A 25,565-nucleotide genomic window follows, 5' to 3' on the forward strand; every position below is an offset into this window, starting at 1 on the left:
GCAGCGCCGCAGGGGGAGGCGGCGTTGGGCGCGGCGCTGAGGTGAAGGGCGGCGGCGGGGCAGGCCGGGGCTGGAGGACGGCTTCTGGGCCGAGTCCGAACTGGTCGGAAGAACGGACAGAAGTGGCACCTGTGGGGGTAGTTTCCCGCCTCGGATTGAATCTGTTTCAGTATTTTTTCTCTGGCTTCAGTTTCAGCACGAGCACCTTTTTGTCCCTCTGGCGTAAGTCTGGGGACTGTGGTTTTGCGTAGAAAACACGAGGATTGCCTGCAAGCAGAGAACAAGTAGCATGCTGCATTGCTTTGCTGTTCGAGGTGAAAGTGTTGGAATGAGCATGCTTTGCTTTTGTATGACACTGGTAAGGGAAGCTGAAGTGAACATGGAAAGCTGGCATAGGCTCCGTGTCAATGAGACATGGAATCATTCAGGTTGGAAAAGAGCCCTCAGGCCATCGAGTTCAACCTCCAGCTACCCCCACTGTGCCCCCTGACCACATCCCTCAGTGCCACATCCACACGGTTCTGGAACACCTCCAGGGACGGTGACTGCACCACCTCCCTGGGCAGCCTGTGCCACTGCATCACTGCTCTTTGTGAGGAGAAAAATTTTCCTAATATCCAACCTGATATCATTTCAGAATTACTTCTAGAGCAGCCACCGCAGGCCTAGAGAGAAATTCAATTATCCATTTTACTTCTGTTGAGTTGTACTACTTTTAAAACTTGCAAGCCATCCTGTCAACAGTAATTTTCAAAAAGACTGTGTGCAGGAAGGCATATCTGTCTAAAACAAACTTGCAAGGCTGTACTGCAGCTCTGACAACAACGGTTTTTGCTTTGTGTGCTCTATAATTGCTTGGGTGTAGGCTCCGTTCAAGATAAAAATGTTTGCCCTTCCCCATCAGGAAATAAAATAAAATAAAAATAAATGTGGGAGAGCCTAGAGAAAAGTTAAATTACAATTTACTAGAGAGTCAGGTGAAAACTGTTGGATGGAGACATCCTTTCAGGCTATGTCGTATACATCATACTTTAATTGTAATAAACTTTGTTTCCTCAGAGTTTATGAATATAACAGCTGACCCTTGTCATGAAAAGAGAATGTATGTTTCAGCACAGTCAAACCAAGTCCATCTCATCAAGCTGTTTTTCTTCTTTGTGGAAAGCATCCAATGCATAAAATCAACTGTGAAATATTTTTCCACGTGTTTAGGTAAGTGTATGTGAATGCCATAGCAGCTGTGATTCACTCATCTTCATTCCACATACTCCCTCTGCTGGAAATGAATGTGAAAGGCCAGAGGATCGGAAGGAGAGATGGAGTGCAAGATATGTTAAAAATAATAATAATAAAAGAGCTTCTTTCATTAAAAGATCACACACTCTACAGCCTGTAGTGGTACTGACTGATTAACGGGCCTCAGAGGACAAGGAAGAAAGTAAAACTATATGTCATTGCTAGTATTTCCAATGCTATCCTACACCAGGAGCACTCCTTTCAGCCAGGGGCTAAAACCACTGTTTTAACACTGGCAGTACAGTCTGAACTCAGATTGCAAGCTGCTAAAGACCAAGCTTCATTAGTGACTGAATGCAAAAATAACTGTGAAAAAAATCTGGTTTGGTTTACTTTCAGTAGAAACAGCAGCACAAATCAGAGATACATAGTTTGACACGCTGCTGAGATGTTGTCCCCATGGATTTTAGGAAAAGCACTGAAATACTTCTACCCAGCAAAACAATGAATTCCTCCTCTTACACAGAACTATACCCCTGGCAGAGATGCTGTCCCACATAATTAGTAGCTTCCATTTCTTCTAGGATAAAGAGTGTACGGATGGAGGATACAAGATCCACTTCATTTTTTTTTCCTTCAAATCCTAACAGCTATTTGCACTCAAGTAAAATAACTGCTGTTGGTAAATAGTAAGAGGTTCCACTGCCATAGCTGAGCAAAATCAATTGAAACAGCTCCAAAACCAGTGGCTAGAAATTACAAAAACTGTTAGTGCTGCAGGAAAGCTTGAATACCTTAAAAAATACTATAGGGTCCTCTGGTATACAAACAGGTAACTTTAAACCATCATGTAGTATCTGAGATCAAGTTTAACATGCTCTTATTTCATAAAAAACACAAATAGTATTTTCAGGTTTGCCTACATAAAAATATTGTGGTAAATGGTAAATTTAAAAAAAAATTTAAGAAAGTGAAGTTTATAAGATGGCATTGTTGACAGTAGTAAATAAGAGTCACAAATGTAAACAAATCATAACTACATTTTGGTATGTATTTATTTTCAAACACCATGGTATAATAAAGCAGCAGCAGTAAAGCAATAAGGAAAGAAGACATGATCACTACAACTTTAACAAAGCTCAATTAATCTTCTTTTATCTTTCAGTTTCTGACTTTGCAGAGATCTTGCCACTACAGTGCTCTCTGAGTATCCCCACCTGAATTATTTTTGTTAACCATGAATAATCAAACAGCAACTAATTGCTGTTAGAAGTCACTGGAATATTATATACCATTGTGACTGACAAAGCTCTCTTTAGTCCCATCTCTTTCCTGATGATCTCTCTGCAATATGCAGAGACACAAATTCCTCATTTCCATGTTTCCTAAACAAAAGCTAACCCTGGTAATAAAGGCTATGAGTTGACAAAAAGCACTTTTTTACATCTTGATATTTTTAACCTCATATTCCCTTAATTGCTGAAGAATGTTGAGTTTTTACCTTCTGTAACATTTGGCTAGGGAGCACACAGTTACTGACTTTTTATGATCTTATAGAGAAAAGTTACCTTTTTTGCTATGAAGGAGTTATATCTTAGGATATGTCTCTCTGCACAGCTCATCCACTCCCAAGAAGAATTCAATTTTATCTATTTCACATTCATCTAACCTCACCTTCTCATCTTTTATCAGTATGGTAAGATGACTGCAAAACAAACAAATGACTCTTTCTCATGTTCTGAGATGACTTAGATGATCACCTTCTCTTGTACCTTTTAGTAACTGCAAAATAAGGAAAGGTATAACGTCATTATGACTGATTCTGCTGTCTCTATTACTTCAAGCCATCTCCTTAATACTGGTGACTGCTGAAACATCTTCTGTGGCTGAGTAAGAATCCCCCGAAGAATGAAGAATCAGAACCTGCAAACCAAAACCGGGCCACCTATACTGAAGAGTAAAGTATCACTACATTACAGATACATTTTAATATTTTACTTTTTTTTTTTTTTAATACATTACTCATCAAAATACTTTCACAGGCTCTTTAAAGAAACCTGTTCCTAAAAAACAACAGAGGATCATATCTATAGCTCATGTTAACACGTTTTAAAAAGTAGTTGGGAGCATTTATATAGATTATGCTGTTTCAAACCATTACTTGACATATGAATTTTAATGCTTAGGAGTCAGACTGTCAAAACCAAAGGCATGCAAAGCACAAACGAGATATATGTTCAAACCATTACCAACTTGATTTTGCTTTTGAAAATAAGCTGGAGACCATTTTAAAATACTTTGACAAACAAAGCAAAAAAGATGAATCTATTGAAGAAAAAAAAGTGAAACCAAGAAACCAAGAAGTGGGTAATTTTCTATTTTAAATAGGAATTACTTATCTATTTCTGGAGTCAGAGGTAGGGATTTTTCAGCTGATTTGTAGGAGAGAGTTCTACATTTTCTCTTGCAATTGCTGTTAGAGAATGTGTAAAACTGACAAATAATAGGGCATAGTAGCTGAAATTCTGAGCAAGTCTAATTTCCAGTAAATATAACCAAGCAGTTCTCATTCATATTAAAAAAGCTCTTTGATTAGAAAATTAGTGCAGTTTTAATAAAACTCTCAGAAACTGAACACACTCCAAGTATATATGCATATCAGAAACATTAAAAAATGCACATCTCCATAGATAGATATCACATTGTTGTATCTCCTAGCATTACTATACTATTTTAGACAAATTAAGAAGTAGTTCAGGTTTTAAGAGGGGAAAAACAACAACAACAAAAAATCTCTGCCTATATTGAGATGGCATAGCACTCTTTGAAGTGCATTCTTCACATAGTCCAGCAAAAATACATCGGTTGCTCTGAAAGTAATACCTCCTTTTTATTTCCATGGAAACTACAATAGATACAAGAAGCACAATAACACTATCCGTAGAGCAAATTCTTAGCTACAAAACCTTATTTTTCAACATAGCCACAATCAATAGTTAGGTGTTTTCACCAACAGTGAAGACGACTCTGCATATTGCTCTGGTAACAATCTGCCACTGCTGAAATGCACCACACATCACCTCACCATGCTCACATCCACTGGTTTCCATAAACATTCAGCAAGCATCTGTGAATGCCATTTTTCCAGAATTCAATGACGCACCTTTACTTCATCTGCACTTCCATGTCAGACACTGCTGTGTCAGACCACCCCTCTGCTGCCATCTGTCACACAGCAACAACATGTAATGGAATATTGGTGGGAAGGTTCAACCTCTACTGCCATCCCACCAACATCTGCCTCTGTCATCATGGGCCAACACCACAAAATAGGAGGCATTACTTTCAGCGTAGCCCTCACACTTTCAAATTATAACACCTGAACGTAGACACCTTTTTCCTCCAATAAAGTTTCATATTGTTATTTACTATCCTGTTTTTTAATTATATCACTAACCTTTTAAAATAATGCACAATGTTAAAATTACAGTACAATGTGAGTACAATCAATGTAACCTGAATTTTTTTGTTTACAGAGATGGATGTGCCATGCAACACAAAAGTACATGAGCTGGGAGGGGAAGGAAAGGAAGCTATCCATACCAATTTCTTCCCATTGAACAACAAAGAGTGTATATAAATCCATGCAAGTATTTGTGAAATAGATTTAATGAAATTAAGCATTCAGCAGGGAAAAATGATAATTGAATGCAAATTAAACTTGAACTCTCCAAATGGTGTGCAGAGTCTTCACAGGCCATTCTGAATATAATATTAGAAGTCCTTGAATGAAGTATTCCTAGAAAACAAAACAAAACATAGTCTAATTTTGTAGTGAACATAGCATAGATTCTGAGGTTACCATGAACACAATTTAAGGTTTTGATTCTGAAAATACTATGAGCAGGCTTCCTGTCTCTTCCAAAGTCAGTCCAGATAGATGATTTGACTTCATTGTGCAAATATGCTACAATGCTTTTTGAAGGGAAGGGCAAGCCTTGGACTCCTATCAAAGAAAATGTACAACAAAGGTCTTTCCCACCAGGTCTGCAAGATGTGCTACAACGTGCATTCTTTTCATTTTACTCATACAGGGAGTCAAGACAGAGAAAAATGGGAGAATAGGAAAAAGTTACCATCCAATTTTTTTATGATATCACATTCTTAATATAATGAAAAGGCGATTGCCTGACCCATCTCTTATCTTAGGATGTGTGCTAAAATAGTGCACAAAATACTGTAGTGTCAGAAGGGTGTCAATGGTAATTCCTGCACTGCTGTCTCAGGGTTTTAGATATTGGTTGCAGAAGATTCCTCTACACCAAGAAGTTATTGTTTCTACTGTATCTTTCTGAATCCCCAAGTAAGACATCTTGAAGCATCTAACAATGAAATTTCAGCTCTTGGAAGACTTTTCTAGTAATTTCAACTATTCTGTATTGATGCAAACAAGAAATGAGTTGAACTCATAATCTAGTTTGTAGAAGATCAGTCTGGATTAGGATTCGACCAAGAAGGCCAATGGCATCCTGGCTTATATCAGGATGATTGATCAGTGGTGAATAGGACTAGGGAAGTAATCCTGCCCCTGTACTTGGCACTGGTGAGGCCTCACCTCGAGTACTGTGTTCAGTTTTGGGCACCTCAGTACAGAAAGGACATTGAAGTGCTGGAGCAGGTCCAAACAAGGGGAACAAGGTTTGTGAAGGGCTTGCAGAATATGCCCTACGAGGAAACACCGAAGGAACTGGGGCTGTTTAGTCTGGGGAAGAGGACACTGAGGGGAGACCTTATTGCTCTCTTCCAATATCTGAAAGGTGCTCATAGCGAGAGTGGGGTTGGTCTCTTCTCACTGGTGACAGGATGAGGGGGAATGGCCTCAAGTTGCACCAGGGTAAGTTTAGGTTGGATATCAGGAAGCACCTCTTTACAGAAAGGGTTGTTAAGCACTGGAATAGGCTCCCCAGGGAGGTGCTTGAGTCACCATCCCTGGATGTGTTTAAAAACTGTTTGGATGTGGTGCTCAGGGACATGATTTAGAGGAGGGTTGTTAGGGTAGTATGGCTAGGCTGTGATTGGACTCAGTGATCTTTAAGGTCTTTTCTAACCTGAGCAAATGATTCTATTATTCTATGATTCTGTGATTCTATGGATTTGATATTTAATTAGCCTGTTACTAATTAGAAAGGAATATTTTTCTAACATCAGTCTGATAAGAAGTTGAAACAAATAGGAACAGCATCATAATTGTATAATATCAGTATAGATGACAACATAGATTGAATTGATTGAATTCTCTTTTCTTTATATGATATCAAAAATAAAAGAAAATGTCATGATTGAACAGTCCCAAATGACACAGAGCTTATTTCAACAAATGTAAGAGCTACACTACACTCAGGTTAGGAAGTAGACATCATTCTTTCAGAGGATGAAGGGACTGTACTTGATACAAAAAACTGACAACAGCTATCAAATTACAGCCTTACACTGCTGTGTTTTCATGTTAAGGGCCCTAGAACCAGCTCACTGACACAAGGAACCTTGCCTCCTATTCTAAGGACTTATGTACTTAGAGCTTTCGATAACAAAGATGAATTAAGTGGCAAAGGTAGTAATCTCATTTACCAAAATATTAACAAGATTCATCTCAGAAGTACGTAACCAATTCAAAAGCAGACAGCATTTCCTGAAAGTAATGAAATGAGAATTTCACCCACTCAACTGGCAAATATTTTTATTGCATGCTGCCATCAGCCTCTGTATGAACTGTGAAGCAAAAAGCAGACAGCTACCAAACATAAAATTAATCTAAGACTAAAACTGACAGGGGAGTAGATGTAAGTGGTGGAGGCTCCATTTCAGTGACTGCTGGAAGGAAAACTGGTTTTTTTTTCCTACCACAAGATTACAAGTGTTTGAAAACTTATAGAATGCATTTAAATATGGTGTCAAGTTGTGTAATTGAGCCAATATTTCAACAAGAAATAAGAGTTCATCCTTTTATTTAATTTGTTTTCAGTATTTGGAACTTAAACATTGTTGAGCTACTTACCCTTCCAGGGAACTGTCCAGAGACCAATCAGGAGGCGGATGATGAGCACGTTCAGGTGACGATGTTCTTAATGTAGAGCTTAACTGATATGTGACCGTACGGTTCTGGCATCGAAGCTCCTGTACAGCACGTTCCCTACATAAAAATTATTAAACACTTTTAAAAATCAAAGTTATCACACAGTCATTAACTTTTTCTTTGTTCTTTTTACTATTTTTTTTTTTTTAATTTTATATGGAGATGTGGTGTTTATCATACAGTTCTCTAAAAGACAGGTAACTCTTTCTGCATATTGTTCTTACAGCTAACTTACAGGCTGCACAACAAAATGTAACTTTGCTCTTTCCAAAACAATTCAGGTGATTGTGTTTGTAAATAACTTGAAGTAGAAGAGAAATTGTTTTCAAGAATGATAATGGAGGATCTCTGATTCATAGTGAGGCAACACTAACATATAGACACACACTAATATTTATCAGGTGAATAAGCTATAAATTAAATCTTGATATTACTGCAACTGTAAACAACCATGTGAGTAACAAATTATCCTTAATTAGGAGAAGAGCTTAAGTATGGAGGCTGATTTTGCTTTTTGACCATGAACGCCCTAAGAAGAAGCATCAGGGAACAACCAAAAAGCACAAAATGGATGCACTCACACTGGAGTAGGGAAACAACTGCTCAGAGAAGAGCGAGACTATTTTAAAACAGAAGTACTGCTACATTAGCATACTATGTGGCTTATTTTGTGCAGCTGAAGAAGTACACGTGATGCTACCTTTTTAATTGACTCACACATCTAACCCCAAAGTTCTGCAGCTTTTGCCCTGACTTCAGGGTAAAGAAGAAAACAATTTGAAATTGAAACGTACACTGTGACATTTGAGAAATGTATCTTTAAAAGACCTAGCCTCAAGTGTAGATGTTTCCCCCTCAAAACTCTCATCCTTATGAGTGAATAGAGTATCAACAAACTGATTTGCTACAATTAAACAAAATACCTGATTCTCAAGCATGCTATAATCACATCACTACTTCTTCTATCAATTTCTTTTCACTACCTAAAATAATACTTGGCAATGTAACATTTTTAACCTCAATACATCTATGAAATAGAAAAATCTTGCTATTTTTGTTTCATAAAGAAACTGTTTAAGATGCCAAGACTAAATAGATAAGCCAATTAGCAAGACAGGCCTAGGACTGTTTCTTGTACTATGGCTAATTCACCTGAAACAATTTGTACCTACTGTTAAACACTCTCACTCTGCCTATTAAATAAAAAACTAAAAAGGTGATTTTCTCCATATTGACACCTTCTGTGCTCCACACAGCACCTGGGAGAACGCAGATTGGTACAGGCTAAAATTGTTTCATTGTGTCAGTACAGACTAATTAGAGACAAGTATGCAACAAGATACCTAGACTCTCACTTGAAATAAGTGCATGTTCAGGAAAATGTCCCATCCCATCCTAAAACAGACTATTTGAGAAGCAAGTTTATTTCAGCATCTCATTGCATTGGCAGACAACTAATGTAGACAGAACATGTAACAGTTTCAACACCATGGCATGAGTAGCCTCTGAACACATAGCAGATGAAGAACAGAGCAAAGCCAAACTTTGCTGTTTATCCTTTTAATTAGTCTAAGTCTTAGTACTGCATTGCATTTTATCCCATTTAGATGGAGGAAACATAATACAAAAATATGTACTCGCCTTTCAAACCTCTCAGTTGCCAGCTGTCTTCTGGTGATATCCAGTTCTGACTCTAGCTGAGCTGTTGTATTTTTGAGCTGAGTGAAATCTCGACTCTTCACAGTGCTGTAAAGTTCACACACTTTAATTAGATAGCAGCTATAATCCTCAAATATGTTACCAAATAGAGTTATGCAAAATGAAAAGGGCAGCTATACCATGCTACTGATTCCCTTCTGGAGTAAAATGTGTGCAGAAAAGTATTTTAGGTTATAGCTGAGGAATTAGAAGCAGGTCGTTGTTATCTTCTGCTATTAAGGTATCCAAGGTACTTTGATCATTTGAAAATGCAGCTAGATACTAGATAGACGTGTGTATACATGCACATCTATGTGTATGTATGTATACATGACAAGAATTTAAAAACAAAACAAAACCAACTGCAATGTTCTCCTGGTCATTTACTCACAGTTTATTTTCTGCTAAAAAAAGTTGTTCCTTGAGAAGCTGAATTTCAGAGTCTTTTTCTTGCTCTGCAATCTGTGACTGAAGTTCTCTCTCACGATTGGATGCAAGCAAAGATTCCAGATTTTTCAGAGATGCTCTTTCATTTCCCAGTTGTTTTCTCAGCAGCTCTATTTCAGAATGGGATGAATCACATTCACTCTGCAGCTAAACAAAGTTTGTAACATTTCAGATGTATGTCTGCTGAGTTCAGTAGTCTTTAAAAATTAAAGAAGTTTAGTACCGATGACCCAAATTTGTTCTTACTCCAAGATGGTTCAACATGGTTGATTACTGTCATATCTGACCTCAATTAAAATCCTGTTTTGGATTTATAAACTCACTCAGTGCATATCTATGAACTTAGGCATACTTGATACAAATAAGAAACTCTCTGAAATAGAATCGTATAATCACAGAACATCATGAGTTGGAAGGGATCTCAAATGCTCCTCCAGGGGTCTTCCAGACCCCTTAACACCTTTATAGCCCTCTTTTGTGTATTTTCTAACAGTTTTATGTCCTTCCTATATTGTGGCACTTAAACCCGCACCCAGTGCTTGAGGTGAGGCCTCAGCACAGAGCAGAGCACTTTTTTACTTTACAAAGCAAAATCCAAATTATTTGGTCTTAATGGATTAAAATGAGTTTTCCTTATTCTGAAAAGCCAATTTTCCACCATCAATCAAAACTAAAGTTCTCTTGCCTATAAACAGTTTTGATATTCTACTTCTGTATTTCAGAACAAAAGAATACTAAAATCGTATAAGTTTTGTGAAAAACACTATTAAAACACTGAAAGAACAATATAATTTTAGCATCAGCATTCAGAATCTTCACTAAACTCTCCAGCTGCATTTCTGTATTTTCCTATCCTGAAACTCTTGCTTCCCTCTACGATCCTAGCAAGTCTCTTCACTGACAATTTCATAGAAGAATTACTGCTATTGTTTCCTAAAACTGTCAAGCATTCTAATGTCCATATCAGGTTTCTTTGCCAATAAACTATTCTAGCTATTCTGCCTAGTAAGTGGCTGAATGTGAAATCCAAGACATCTGTCAAGAAAACAATTAGTAACATTACATCCTGAATTTCAGTACTCAACGCAAAACTTTGTAAAGCAGTGATGGTACAGACTGTACACAATATCCATGCTCCAAGGAGTATGTTTCTGAGGTATGCTAAATTAAACATTAAAAAAAGAAAGAGGCACTGATCATCAGTAGAGATTTCTTTGATCATTCTAGATCTGAAAGTAGTTTGAGATCCCTTTAAGTATAACATTAACATAAAATTATTTTTTAATTTTATTTCACATACCCTTTCTACCTTCTCTGATGTGGAAGTTAACTGCTGACTTAATAGTTCTTTGCCTGCATCTAATTTAATGCAAAGTTCTTGCGTAGATACGAGATTTGCAAGTATAGAGACTCTCTCCTGATGTATGTTTTGAAGCTCTCCTTCCATTTTCACAATAGACTTGTGTAAGGTAGAAAGCTGAGACTGGTATGCTTCTTCTGTTGTTAAATGCTATAATAAAGCAATATCAGATAATCAAAAGTGTATTGCAAAGAAATTATAAAACTGCTTCCAAATTCCTACAAAAATATTGTAGTGATGATTTTTAAGAGGTGGCAGTTGTTTATTCTGGATTAAATTTTAAAGTTATTTCTTTAAATAACTTTTGTATATAAAACAAGTAGAAAAAAGATTCTTGCTTCTGATAGCAAATTCAGCTACCAACATTTTAAACTCTCTTCTTAGAACCTCTTTTTTTTTTAAATAAAATGTATTCTTGCATGTAGAAGAGCACTGAATGCTCAAATACTGTCAGCCATGTTCATGTTCATGTCACCCATAAACTCAGGCATGATGAAGAGCTGACAGAAGCCACACTAAAATGAAGTTTACAAGCCAGCAGCAGCAGTTCTGACTAGAAGCACTCTGAATGTTGTGTATTTTAAAAAACATAACCTCGATTTTTCCCTTTTGAAAAAATGCCTGTACCTTAGCCAGTCATAACTGTCTTGTATTTCCAACCACTTTTAACCATTTAACTGTCAATGTGGCTGAGCATGGAAGTTTGACAAAGGCAATGGGAGCAAAGAGGCAAAGCAACAACTTCTCTGAAAGATTTCTTATGACTGAGATGGAAAAACATGGTTGTAGGGGGAATATGTTACATAATTCTAGCTCTGACTTGGCCAAAATAAATAAATTAAGGAAAAAAAAAAAAAAAAAAAAAAGCACAAGGGCATAACTAAGCACACATCAAGATTTCTGAATTAAAATTAGCATGTTTAAGACACATGCCTTAATGCAACTTCTACGAACCTGAACATGATATCCATCTGCAATTCTGACTGCATTTGTTGACACGTGAAGAGGTCTGTTTATTCCTATAATTAATATCAGACATGGGAAGGAGGTAGAAAGATAAAATCTCTACCCATTTGAGGCTGGTTAGACAAACTAGGACCACAGGCCAGCTTCACTACATTAAAAATCTGCCACACAGTTGTCCTATACTGGTTTGTTACTGTTCTCATCCTTCTTTATGAACAACTGCAGATCAGCTTCTATTGACTATCTAATGTGCATGAGAAGCCCTCAATAGCCTCTGCAATATTTAGGAAGCAGAGATGATTTGTGGCAAAAACAGCAGCCCCAAACCAGAACACAATTTAAATGTTCATAGCTTTAAGTCCTTCACATTTTCAAATAGGAAATAGATGTTTGGGACACCTAAAGCATTGGAAAGAAGATTGAAAAGTTGGAAGCAACAAAAGCAAGGAAAGCAAGGACTGGAATGTACTAGGGGACAAAGCATTAGGTATGTTTCAGGTACGCCCTGGAGTTCTGTGCAAGGTTATGCCCTCCCCCATTTCAAACATGATAGCTGTTTAACTTTTTTCTTTGAAATGTATTATTTTTATTTTATGTGTTATTTTTAATTTATTTTTCCCCCATGTATGACATTCATATGACTGCTAATTATGTTATGAAATAAACCCCATATACTTCAATGTAGCAACTATCTCTAAAACTCAAATAGAAGTGGTATGAAGTATAATTTTAAACAGCCACAAGCTTAAAATTTCAAATGTGAACTACAGGAACAATGATTTCAACTTACTTTCTCCATCTCTGTTTCAAGACTCTTCATCTTCTCTTTCAACCTGCGGTTCTCAGATTCCGCACTGATTAATGCCAATCTGACAGAGTTACAATCTTCTTCTGCTTGATGGCACTTTGCTTCCCAACTTTCTCCTTGTTCACGGGCTTTGTGGTAATTCTCCAAAAGCTCACAGTTCTCCCTCTCCTAACACATAAAACTTGTTTAATATTTTACAGTATGCTTCTTAAAATAGGGATATTTATAGCTGTGCAGGTATGACATAGTATTGGATGTTCTCTTTTTATTGAGAATCTTGCATTTAGCAAAAAAAGTTGAGAGACTTCACATTGAGAGTTCTGTTCCATATGGCCACATTTTGATGCTCAAGAGACATCTGTTAAAAATGGCTGAATTAACACTAAAAATGTGAAGTATAGGAATATATTGAAAACTTTTTTCTGTTAATCCCACACAGTAGCAGAGACAAAAGAGTCCCAAGTTCCTACATTATGCACTGAAGTTTTAGATTTAATAAACACACACACACACACACAAAACAGTGAAATATACTTCGTTACTTGTCTACTGGAAAATCAGCTAAGAAAATGCTTTCAAAACTGTATTAAACATAAAAATGCTATTAAAACTGTAGTAGCTGAATACAGATGAGTTTTGGAGAGTTATTCTATGGAAATATGGTTACAATTTCAATTTTAGTTAGAACAGCTTTAATCCACATACTCACTTTAAACTTCAGTACTCCCTTCAGCCTGGCAATATCTGTGTTTGAATCCTGAGCTTTCAACTTCATCTCATCAAGCTCATTCTGGTACTTAGTTATTTTCACATGTAGTACCTATGAAGAAATATTTGTTTAATAAGGCTAAAGTACACTGTTTGTACCTTGACAAACACATCTAAAGAGTATGCCTTAAGTATCTTTTAAAAGGGTATACAAAATATAAGCTATGTGGATTTCTGCAAACAAAATTTGGCACATGTCAAAAATACTTACCTTCTTTGACTTTAAAATAATACTAAATCTTAAAATGAAGAAAAATATAAATCAGAAAGTATAGCCATTAGCTCGAAAAAGACAGATGGTTTCTTCAGCAGCTAGGTGGTCAACAAGCAGCTCCCACTTTCTGGATGGTATAATCCCTTAAAGCTGCTCTTTAGAAAATGCAGGAAAAAAAAAAGAAAGAAAAAAAGAAAAAAGAAGCAACTGACTAAGTGGCCATCTCTTGATCAGGAAAAGTAGATCCACAAGCATTAGGAGAATGCACACAGAAGATCTGGCAACTATTGTTTGAGACAGAAAAACATGAAGAAGATTGCAGAAAGGTTTCTGGACAAGTCAATTATTATCTCCCTTCCTTGCAAACTACTGTGAGAACACTCCACTGCAAGAAGCAGTACGTATGGAAAAACAGATGTAGACTATGGAGAAACCCCCGTTTGTATTGTGAAATGTCCACAAGCTGCTGAGAAAGGTGCTCTGGAATTCTATGAACTTTTCCAGCCCTACTGAAGAAAGAGAAATGTTAATTGAGATACTTGGAATTTCACCTAAATTAATGGAAAAGCCACAAGTAAAAAATACATATTATAAAGACATATCTATTAAAAATTAGTTGATCACATGAGGCTAAGATTCTTTTGTTTCTAACTGCTTCTATAAGCATACAGACACATTTCAAAGAAACATGAGGCTTTTGAAAGTAGCTACAAGCAACAGATAGCTTTATTTTGTACCAGCTGACCACATCAGAAACAATGGGGATTATAAAAGATTCTGGTAGATGAGAGATGAATAAAAAGATGCCTTTCAGTAATCCATCTTTCTATTGACACTCACTATCTATCTTTAGTGATTATAACATTTGTTGAAGAGGAGAAAGTAAGGAAATAGAAAAGTATATTCAAAGAAGAAGATATTCTAAGCGGTTGAACAAGTGTAGAGGAGAAAAAACAAGCATGAGAAAACCTGAATTAAGGCAGAAGTTTTAATGAAAAGAAGAAAAAATAGAACATTGTACAATGATGACCTACTGCAAGTACTAAGCTTAATTTCTGGCTGCTTGGAAAACATACTGATGTGTGAACTGATGTGCATGAGATGAGACTGTAGTCTAAATGTGTCAACTACTTTTCTGAGTAACTGTATACAGATAAATAACACATTCGATATTTTAATGTATGATAATCAGATATTGCCATAATCTTTTACCCAAAAACCCCTTTAAAGAACAGTAAATACAGTCCTGTTAATAAAGCTGTGAACCTTAATAGATGCATACTGTGTTCAAATATGTAAACTTGTATGTGTTCTGAGCCAGTCGCAGCACGGTACAATAAATAGCTGCTGCCTCCTTTACAGTAATTTTCAACGTAAGCAATGGTTATAACCACCACAATTATTTTTACAAAAAGACCAGAAACAAAAAAGTTAAGCAGCTGTTCCTGGAGATAAACATCCACACCATAACACAAGAACAACTGAGCTTCTTTATACAAGTGACCTAAGCAGGAAGTGAAAAAATCAGTTTGGAAAAATTCTATGCACCAATTCTATGCACTACTAGAAAAACACTCCATTTTCTTTTTTGGTCAAGATGTCTCTACATGTATATACCTGATTTTCTTGTTTAGCATTGGAAAGATGCTGTTGTAACCTGTCCTTCTCCTGAGCTAACATTTCTCTGTTGTCGTTAGCCTGTGCAAGTTCTTTGTTGGTTTCTTGCAGCTGTTGACGCAAACTGGTGATATCTTTCTCACAGATACACAGTGCTTCAGCAGATTTTCTATGTAGCAAATAATAAATACTTCAGGTATGGCAATGCTGTTCAACCTAGTAAAATGATAGCTTTTCCGTGGTTAAATTTACAAGTTCTGAAACAAAGCTGTAACATTTTAATATGTAATACAGTAGAAAAAAACAATTTCTACATTAGCACATCCTAGGATCCATTTTTTTTGTGTTAATGCTATGCATTAATCAAAATTTAATTATGATCTTGAAATTTTATCCTTACTGTATCGAACGCTCCAAATCGGAAATCAGAATCTTCAAATCTGAAATGGTTTTCTCCTTAAAAAGAAATACAAAATTAAGATAAACTCCTCACAGCTCTGATTTCCTTTTATTCAGTTTATTCCTTTTATTCAGTTAGCTGATTACTGCAAAATGGATTCTGATTTTCAAAGTTTCATCGTGTACTGTTTAGAGCTGAAAATTCTGATAACCTACTTTGGCAAATAGAAGAACAAATATTATTATCTTCTGCAGAATGTAACCCTTTTAATTAAATTTCTTAATCCTTTGTGGTTTGAACAGTGGCATTTGTCTCATGCTCCCAAAAGTAAATGTGTCTTCTGTCTGCTAGATAAGTTATCACAGTTTTTCTACAATTAATAGACTATCAGAGTTTGGTAGTTCTTAACTGATAAAACAAGAACTGTCACTGTATTTCCATTAAAAAAAACAAAACAAAAAACTAGCACAAACTGTATCAGTTCGTTCCACTGTCTCTGCACAGATATTAAAAGTATAGATAGGCTAAGCAAATGTTTTCTACTGAAAACCCAAGATATATGAGATACAGCCTTCTGCAAAATAGGCACCATTTACAATTTACAGTCTTTAATATGTGGAGTCATTGTTTATAGCAATATGATTATGGCCTGTCTTGCAATATCCTATCTTCAATGTTATGTTGAAAGTACTGCAACTTCTTTAGTTAACAATCACTACATTTATGAAGTACCTCATTTAGTGTGTTCTAAATCAATATCAAGATAACTTAGGCTGAAGAGAAAAACAATGCTTCAGACCTAAGCAGCTTCATTACAGAGCCTGAAATCACACTGTGGAAAAAAACAAAACAAAAACCCAACAAACTGATGCATTTAGCCTAGGTAAACTAATATCTTACGATGAAAAGGATATCATTCAAATGCAACATCGATGATAAGAAAAGCAATACTACCTGGCACTATATCTTTAACATTAGTGGGCACTGAGGAAGAATTCAGGCTAAATTTTATGATAAAACATTTTGTTAGCTAATTTACTTTTTCTTCACCTAAGGAAAGTAATTAAAGTCTCCTCTCTTGATAAGCATCAGCTATGCAAAAGACAAACATGAGAGGTTCAACATGGCTCAGACCCACTGCTATTGATGTCAACATGAATTTTATTGTCTTGAAACTAAAGCAGAAGTAGCTCAGCACTGAGCATTGCTGCAGATAGCATTATAAGAGAGTCACGATGACCCAACAGATGCTTCCTCTATTTAATCTCTCATGATTCCATAATTTATTGTGATTATTTACATGTTAGAACATACTTTAATCTTCAGGTTTTCCTCAAAAGTGACGATCTTCTCTCTTTCTTCTTCCACACACTGTTGCAAAGTTTCCTTCTCTTTATCAAGTTGCGCAATTGTATCTTTCAATGCACAGATCTTCTCTTCTTGCGCAGAACTTTGTTTTGAAAAGTCATCTGAACACAATCAGAAAGGTCTCATTTTTATAAATTCAGATCATTCCAGATAAAAACTATTTTGATACACTTCTGAAGCATAAAAGAACATGACAAAAGCTTTCCTTCAAGAAAATACCGAAGCAAGGGTGTTTTCAGAAACACAGGTAATCCCAGTGATACTGTAGAACTGCATTCTTCTTTCAAGGACTTTAATTACTTGGCTCAAAAAAAAAAAAAAATCTATCCTTAAATGGCTAATGTTTAGATAATTCAAATAATTTTATTGAGCATTGTAAAAAATAAATGATTTAAATAGAATTACAATAGACAGAAGCCTCATGAAGGCTACAACCTGGAAAGGCTAACATGAAATAAAAGAGATAAATATCCCAATATTAGGCAGTTTTTCAGAAACAGTGCTTTATTTATACGAACTTTGTGTACAAGAGTTTTTAAAAAGCTCATTTACAAAATCCAAGGTCACTTAAGAAGTTCAAAGCTATTAATGAAAAAAAGCAGTTAATCTACTTATTAGAAAATTAAATTTGAAAAGATCTCTTTCCCTGTCTTCATTGAGCTACGCACTGCATTTACCTTTAAGTGGTCAGATAATCAATCCTTATTTGAGGTTCATACACTGCATTCTCAGGGGGAAACTACAGGAATTCTTGTTACAGTGAAATTTACATCTCAGAAAAAGTATACAGGTTGCAAATTCCTTCATAAATATCAGTGTAATTGGATGCACTGAATGATAATTATTAACTACTTCCAGGAGATAAAACATCCAAAGTAAAATCACATGTGGCCCAGTCTTTCAAGACATCATACTCATATATCCACCTTCCAGTCCTTTTTCACAAACTTTTCACAAACTCTCCCTATTTTAATACACAAGATGAAAGACACTCAGATTTCCACATCCTTATGAATCTAGACTGCAACATGCTTCGGTCAGCTGATTGGAGGTCTTGGATGTGAGATTCTGAAAAGTCTCTGTTCACCTTCAAATGGCTTAAAATATGCTTAGTTTGGACACATTTCCTGGGAATGATTTAAACATGCAATAACACATAGGCAGATGCCCCTATCAAACATTACGTCAGTACTTCACTACATCAGGGATTTAGAACTTTTTAACATGTTGTGTAGATTTTAATGTGGACAAAACACCTTTTTTTTTTTTTTACTAGGCTTCTCAGGAGTAGCTTAAACACCTCAGCCAAAGCGTTCAAAACTTTAAATTTGCTTTGAATGAAATCTTATTTGAGTTTTAGAGATTTAGAGCTGAGTAACTGGAGTTTGAAAGTTTAAGTAATAAAGAAGAAGATATTTTAATAGCTGTATTTTCCATTCACAAATTTATCACTTCATTTAACAGTATATCATGTCGACTGTACCCACAGAGCAAAATAAGACTTCAGACACAATGCATTTGTATTTCTGGAAGTGGTAACTCATTAATTGGCACACTAGAAATAATTTCTGTATCCACTTCCTTCAATCTCTTAACAGAAAAAGGGTACAACATTCCATATAGAATATACTCTACAGAAGATGCTTTCCTGATTTCATCATCATCTACTGATGCTGAAAGATACAACCACCAGCTTAGTGGATCATAAATACAACTTATGGGCCTAGACACAGCACGTTAATACCATCCATTGTTGAAACAATAGTATGCGTAGTGATCAAAACTTAGTTGCAAAAGCTTTATTTATGTAATTTTAAAACACAAAAGCCTTCCAACAATGAAAGAAAATGGACTTTTTGCATGAAACGTTAAAACTAGCAAAAGTCTATATATTTCTTTTCAATAATTCTGTTCTTTCTACATAATAGAAACAAAATAAAAAGCTGCAAAATAATTATCCAATGGAATTTTATTAGAAAAACTATCACTCACCAATTTTTTCATTCAGAAGCCTAATTCTCTCTTCGTTAAGTTGAATTTCAAATTTTTTCTTAGTAAGGCTTCGCTGTGCCTCTGAAAGAATCTGCTCTGTCTTTTCCTTCATTAGACTAAAAAAGAAGAGAGTTCAGATATTAGACGACTTAATTCCTTTTCGAAATGCCACTAAAATGACTAAAATGGCAAAAGTTAAGTAAAAGCAGGATACTTCTGTTTACCTTAGACTACTAGGATATTTTATCAATGTTAGCCTTAATCTCTAGACATTAAAGTCTGAATACTGCTATAAAGAATCACAGGAAAGTAAGAATTTTTTATTTCACAATAGAGAGACCAAAAAATCGTTAGAAATTATTACAAGAAAAATCTTTACTTAAAACACATATTGGAATGCTCGACCTATTTTATGTTATATCTTACTAGCAGCAACTGATCTTCAAGAACTCAGTTTTTATAGTATTCATAAATCTGACAACTTATAAAAAGCAGCAGCAACACAGAATAGGTTATGACAAAGGAGTTCATGCTACTTCAGAAATTGCAGTATTCTTGGAAAGGTACTGTGGAACAGCACATCATTCCCACCAATTGAAATCAAACAAAGAAAAAAAACTACATCAGCTATGCATCACCTACACCAGTCACTATTAATGACATGGGGTTTAGGAGAGCACTTGCCTAACTGAATTACAGTTACTTACTGAATTACTACAATAAAGGTCAGCTTATGAAATTGTCATGGTTTTATGATTTTCGGTATTCCACATCATAACATCATGTAGATGTTATACTGTTGGAACATTTACAGATGTAGAAGGAGAAAAGTCACAGTATCTTTCGCTGCAGTCAGTTCACTCTGTAACCTAGTTCAGCCTGTGATCTGTTCCTTCTTATCTCTCTGCTCAAATTTCTCATGTGCTTGATCTTCCTCTCCAGTCAGTAAATGGTCCTTTTCATCATGAACTCACTGACCCATGCTTTCTTCCCTACAGCTTTACTTGAGTTTAGTCCCACTGTATGTTTCTGAACACTGTTAGGAACTCCAGTCGAGCAGAAGTGGAGGTCAAAAACTCCATGCAAGGCTTCAGTTTTATTTCTCTTCCTGAAAAAACTGCAAGACTAAGAAATGGATGTTTGAAACTAACTATACACATGACACTCATTAGTTTGTGTTTGTTTGCTTGCCTCTTTAAGAACAACAGCATCAAAGGAAAATGATTTTTATATATTTGCAATTAAAACGTAATTCATCAAAACATATTAATCACTATGGCTTCCAATAGCGAGTTCCTAACGCAAGCCATTTTGCTTTTCCACTGAAGATGGTTTTCTTTATATCACAATAACAACAAATCAACATTTTACCTATAAATAAGCAATGAGGAAAAACATTTAATTCCAGAGCAAAAATATGTCTCACAAGCACAACTGTCATGAAAGTTTTCTTCCCTTTGAGCTAAACGTAACCCAAAAACCATAGGCTGACATTACTCAAACTAATGCAGTTATATACTTTCACTGACCTCAGTGAAATATATTCATCTTTCTGGTGGCTTAGCTCATTCTCAGAGTCCTGGGATCTTCTTGTCATTATTTTTACCTCTGTTTCCAGAGAATCTATGTGTTCTTTCATTAGAGCCATTCTGGACATCTGCTCTAATCGTTCACTATCTAACTATAAATAAAATTAAACATTAATTAAACAGGAAAAGCTGGAATAAAAAGCTGATTTACATATAGATACTCACCTATTTACTCAAATTCTACTCTATTTTTAAGACAAATCTTTCACCGAAGGAGAAATCTCCAAGTTTACTCAGAACCACCTAGGACAAAAAGCTGAAATTTGAAGTACAGTTTCTGTCTTTCAGATCCCTGGAATATTTTGATCTATTCATGTAAGATGTTATGTTGGTAATTAGATGGAAGGGTAAAAATGTTTGGCATTGGTCATCCTTAAAATTTTCAGTCACAGAAAATGCTACTGTAGCTTTACGAAGGGAGAAACCACAGGTTCAGATGCAACAACACCAATGATGGGTTTAGGTCTCTGTTAAGGTACAAAGCTATGCTGATAACTGGGCAGAGAAGTCACTCTAAAACACTTCCATTACGCACCCTATGGCCAAGAGACCACCACGAGGCCTTTAAGTCTGTACCTAGAACAATGACAGATCTGTCCCAGAAAATCTTCTTTAGGTTCCTACAAAGTTAGTCTGGAATGTCCAGTTTAAGGAAATCTGTACTTGATTACACTTTACATTCAAAGTATTTTCCTGTCTAAATGATTTGAAACAGCTCTTTTCAGGTAAAAAAATCTCACGTCATGCCTCTTCTTATTTACTAATTCTTTCAGGACTAGTTTCTGTGTTACTACAATAAAGGTCAGATTGCTGAAGATTAAGTCAATTAGAGCTTGGTATACATTGACTTTCTCAATATTAGTGCCATAAATTTCATACTGAAGTATATCACCCTCAAAGGGTATCAAATAAACCAAAGAAATGAGACAAGTACCTAAAATAAGACTATTCCTGATACTCATAATGCTTCATACATCAAGCATATGATTAAAGCTGATCTGTCATTCAGAGTAGTCAGTGGATTCTTCATTACAAATACATTCAATTTAATATTTTAATTCTTAGAACTGTACTTGCAAGCTTGGTACAATTTAAAAGGCTGAAAGGAAGAAATGAACTAAAATTTATAACCACAAGATCTAGAAGAAAGAGACACTATATAAATCAATGCTTATCTATTTTAAATCAAGTTTTACTAAGACTGTATATACACTCAAGAACTGTATTCATTTTATTAATGCTTTCATTTTCTATCTATTAGCTAACAATTGTACACATAAGTAACTTATATTGGAGATAAAGTATAATTTCATTTTCTTTTGTGGAGTATCAAGTTTTAGTAACATGCAACCATAAGACAATCCAGGTTGGAAGGCAGTCTCCAGTTTAAAGCCCTGGACAGAGTAGCTCTGAGACCAGCTTGCTCAGGGTTTTATTCAATCAGGTCTTGAAAATCTTAAAGGCTGAAGACTGCTTCACTGCTGACAGCCCTCATGGGGAAAAAGTGCTTCATGGTATTCAGACTGAACACTCCTTGTTCCAATTTACGACCACTGTTTCTCATTCTCCCACCATGCATGGATGTGAAGTCTTTCTCTGCCTAAATGGTAAGTACTGGCAGGAAGCTTAGGTCCCTCCTGAAGCCACTCAGCTCCAGGCTGACTGAGTGCAGCTGCCCCAGCCTCCTCACAGAGGGCAAGTGTTCCAGCCCTGAAAACAGTCACACCAGTTTGGCAATGTCTTTCTTGTACTAGGATGGCAAAACTGGATGCAGTATACCAGGTGAGATCTAACATGCTCTCAGTAAGGGGGGACAATCACTTCCATTAAGCTACTGGTTGTATCTTCTTCACAAAGCCTAATATACTCTTAGCCTTCTCTGCTATTTCTTCATAGATTGGTCCCACAGTATTAACCATTAAATATCACCTTTATTACATTCACAATTATTTAAATAATTACTCGCCTTACATTTTGAATAGTAGTTTCTAGCTCTTCAATTCTCTGCTGCAAATGAGCTTTTTCATTAAATGCAGTCTCTTGGGAAATCTGTGTCAAATAACAACAAAGTCACATATAGAATAAATCTTAACTCACCACAAATAATGCAATTAACTCTCAGTACCAGAATAGAAATCTTTGGCAACTCTAACTCCAATACTAAGTAATCTGTGTGTTAAAATAAGCTTGAGTGAAAAAAAAAAACTTAAACCTTCAGCTGCTCCCTGAGACTGTCATGTTCTGTAGTCATCCTTCGTAAATGTGACAGTGCTGCATCCCTTTCTGTCTCCACATGCCTTAACATTGCTTGAGCTGCCACAGTACTTCTTGGAGTCCTGGTGCATTTGATGACTTCCTGATGAAGCTGGGAAACCTCTTCCTGGGCCTGTTTTTTAAAAATAGCAGTTAGCAGAAACATGGAAATAATGTAATACATTACTGTGTACATAAACCAGGGACTCGTTAGAGAATTTCAGTTAGCACTGCTCAATTGAATGAATAGATTTACATTCTATAAAGCAATCATCAGTGAAAAAGAAATATTATCTTTTAGTAGGCCAAAATAACAACTCATTACAGTAGCACATCACAGCTGATCTAGTTTTGAGCAATGAAATAGGTTCATTGAAGAGAATAAGAACAAAGATCCCAACCAGTAACACTCATGAAATTTTTCAGTAATATTTACAAATCAAACTATTTTGGTCTTTAGCAAAACTACTTTTGTTTGATATTTTAAAATAGTGTGCAAAAAAAAAAAAATCTGGTGTGAACTATGTTTAGTAATAAGGCATTACTGATAATGCAGAGCATCCTAGAAACCACACAATGTCAAAAATGAAACAACAACTGATATGTATATGCCTTCCCTCAGGAAAGCATTCCTAATTCAGGACAGCACTTAGAGTCTTGTATTTAAATGACAAATTCAGAACTGACAGAACTTCAAAAAAATTCTTTAAATGAGTATTCTATAGTTTTAGTCTTAAGTTGGTTTTTTCTTTCATTTTAAACAGAAAAATCGTTTTTATTTTCTTTTACATCACAGAATCACAGAATTGAGGGGCTGGAAGGAAACCCCTCCAGAGATCACTGAGTCCAACTCCCCTGCCAAAGCAGGCTTCCTACATCAAGCTGCACAGGTAGACACCCAGGTGAGTCTTGAATATCTCCAGAGAAGGAGACTCCACACCCTCTCTGGACAGCCTGTTCCAGCTCTCCATCACTCTCACTGCAAAGAAGGTTTTACAGGCATTTGTGCAAAACTTCCTGTGCTTCAGTTGGTTGCTATTTCCCCTTTCCAATCACCACTGAAAAGAGTCTGGCTTCGTCCCTTTGCCTCCTGCACTTACTTTTTTGTAGACATTGATCAGATCCCCTCTCAGTCTTCCTTTGTAGGCTGAACAGACCCAGATCACTCAGCCTTTCCTCATAAGAGAGGTGCTCCAGTGTTTTATCACCTTTGTGGCCCTCATCTTCACCACCCTAAGTTATTTTGCTTAACCATCACAGCTGTTCAAACTTCGACATTTCCCCGAATTTCTGGCACATAGCATTTGTATTTTTTCAGTTGTTGACTCAAGTTCTTCACATTCTCTCAATATTTTCAAAACCTCTGGATCAGAACTCAATCCCTTAAATAATAATGTGATATAAAGTTAAAGCAGAAAAATTAAATTTGATATGCATTCTTACGTCTGCATTGGAAATTTCCATAAAGGATAAAATTAGCCTTCAACCTAAGAACCTGTAGACAAACAAAAGCATACTCACATAATTCTTAGTATTAGAGAACAGATATAAGCACTGTTTTAGAAAATAAATTTTATTTTGAGCAGCAAATGTCTATCACAAATGGCACTGACAAACAGGTGAAGAAATAATTCATAAGTAACCAGCTGCAAATAACTACTGAAAATGATACGTTTACATTCTGTGTGAAGCACCAGTTAACTTCACATTATTTGTTTGTTCCCATCACTTGCACCCTTTTGTTTATAATTAGTTTTTCCTTCCTGGTAATTATAGCTTTGGTCAGTTGCCATTAGATAAACCAATCCTTACAAAGCAGGCACTCCTCCTGTTGCAAAGTGTTTTCCAAGCTCACCTGGATGTGTGATTTTTTTTTTGACATGCTGTCCCAAGTAGAGTTACGCTTAGGACTTGAAGATGCGTTTCGAAATACCCTCAGCAAATTCTCAGCCTTGCTTTTATAGTAGTCTCTGTCTTCTTCCAATGTCTTAATAAACGTATCAAGCCTTGAAGGTGATTTCCCTTGACTTATTTCATTCTCTGTTTTCAAAATAGCCTGCATGTGCAAACACAAGATGATGCACTCATTGAAACAGAACTTTTCTAGAGAAAAACACCTCAATGTGAAATGGACAAACATACTCTTCAGAATGAAGTGAAAGCAGATATCTAATTAAAAATAAATATCTATTTAATATTTTAAAGTGACTTTCTGAATGTCTGCATTTCTCTTTTTGTTAAATTGATCTCAAATTCCAACTTCTCTACTGAAGAGTCACCATCTTTCATGGGTAACTGAGCAATAAGATCTACATGGCCAATTTGGGGGGGTTTTGTTACTGTTGTTTTGTTTAGTATGGATTGTTTGTTTGTTTGAGTGAGGGTTCTTCATAGGATTGTGGTATAAACTCAAATATTTTATACAGGAAAGTAATAATCAATTCCTTTCCTCCACAACACCCTCCACCACTGCCACAACTAAAATTTGAGACAAATCTTAAAATTACATAAATTAAATACAATTTTGACAAACAAAAAGAACCCCCCCCCTCTATAAATACATACTTATGAATCCTTTTAACATATTCAAATAATAATTTGTTAAGTTGTATCTATTACTGGCAAATATTTCTACAGAATGGTAGACGCTTCTAAATGTTCCAACAGCATAACATCTTAAGCCAGATATCAAAGATATTAATCTCAAAGAAAAATG

General features: G+C 35.8%; 1 protein-coding gene and 1 long non-coding RNA gene across 6 annotated transcripts in view; one reads left to right on the plus strand and one right to left on the minus strand.

Annotated features, from left to right (window-relative positions):
• LOC116236552 (uncharacterized) lies at positions 1-4,860 on the plus strand. Of its 2 annotated transcripts, XR_004168564.2 has the most exons (4): positions 1-358; positions 1,060-1,212; positions 3,081-3,193; positions 4,773-4,860. It is a non-coding gene; the product is annotated as an uncharacterized LOC116236552 (long non-coding RNA). The 2 variants fall into 2 exon arrangements; XR_004168563.2 differs by having other exon boundaries at positions 1-1,212.
• The window catches only part of TSGA10 (testis specific 10), a 27,366-nt gene continuing 5,906 nt past the window's right edge, over positions 4,106-25,565 (minus strand). For 3 of the 4 annotated variants that reach the window (XM_031605229.2, XM_090127184.1, XM_031605230.2), the window contains 15 exons: positions 24,705-24,905; positions 22,809-22,982; positions 22,568-22,645; positions 20,537-20,688; positions 19,008-19,123; positions 16,962-17,116; positions 15,648-15,703; positions 15,248-15,416; positions 13,358-13,468; positions 12,631-12,816; positions 10,815-11,024; positions 9,459-9,661; positions 9,011-9,115; positions 7,292-7,426; positions 4,106-5,035 (listed from right to left, as the gene is read on the minus strand). In XM_031605229.2, coding sequence (XP_031461089.2) covers positions 5,011-5,035; positions 7,292-7,426; positions 9,011-9,115; positions 9,459-9,661; positions 10,815-11,024; positions 12,631-12,816; positions 13,358-13,468; positions 15,248-15,416; positions 15,648-15,703; positions 16,962-17,116; positions 19,008-19,123; positions 20,537-20,688; positions 22,568-22,645; positions 22,809-22,982; positions 24,705-24,905 — 2,076 coding nt within the window. In that variant the 3' untranslated portion in view covers positions 4,106-5,010. The remainder of the gene's footprint in view (positions 5,036-7,291; positions 7,427-9,010; positions 9,116-9,458; positions 9,662-10,814; positions 11,025-12,630; positions 12,817-13,357; positions 13,469-15,247; positions 15,417-15,647; positions 15,704-16,961; positions 17,117-19,007; positions 19,124-20,536; positions 20,689-22,567; positions 22,646-22,808; positions 22,983-24,704; positions 24,906-25,565) is intronic. The other variant, XM_031605232.2, reaches the window with a different exon arrangement.

This window comes from Phasianus colchicus, chromosome 1 (genome assembly GCF_987193195.1).
Source record: "Phasianus colchicus chromosome 1, bPhaCol1.hap1.1, whole genome shotgun sequence".
Taxonomy (NCBI): domain Eukaryota; kingdom Metazoa; phylum Chordata; class Aves; order Galliformes; family Phasianidae; genus Phasianus; species Phasianus colchicus.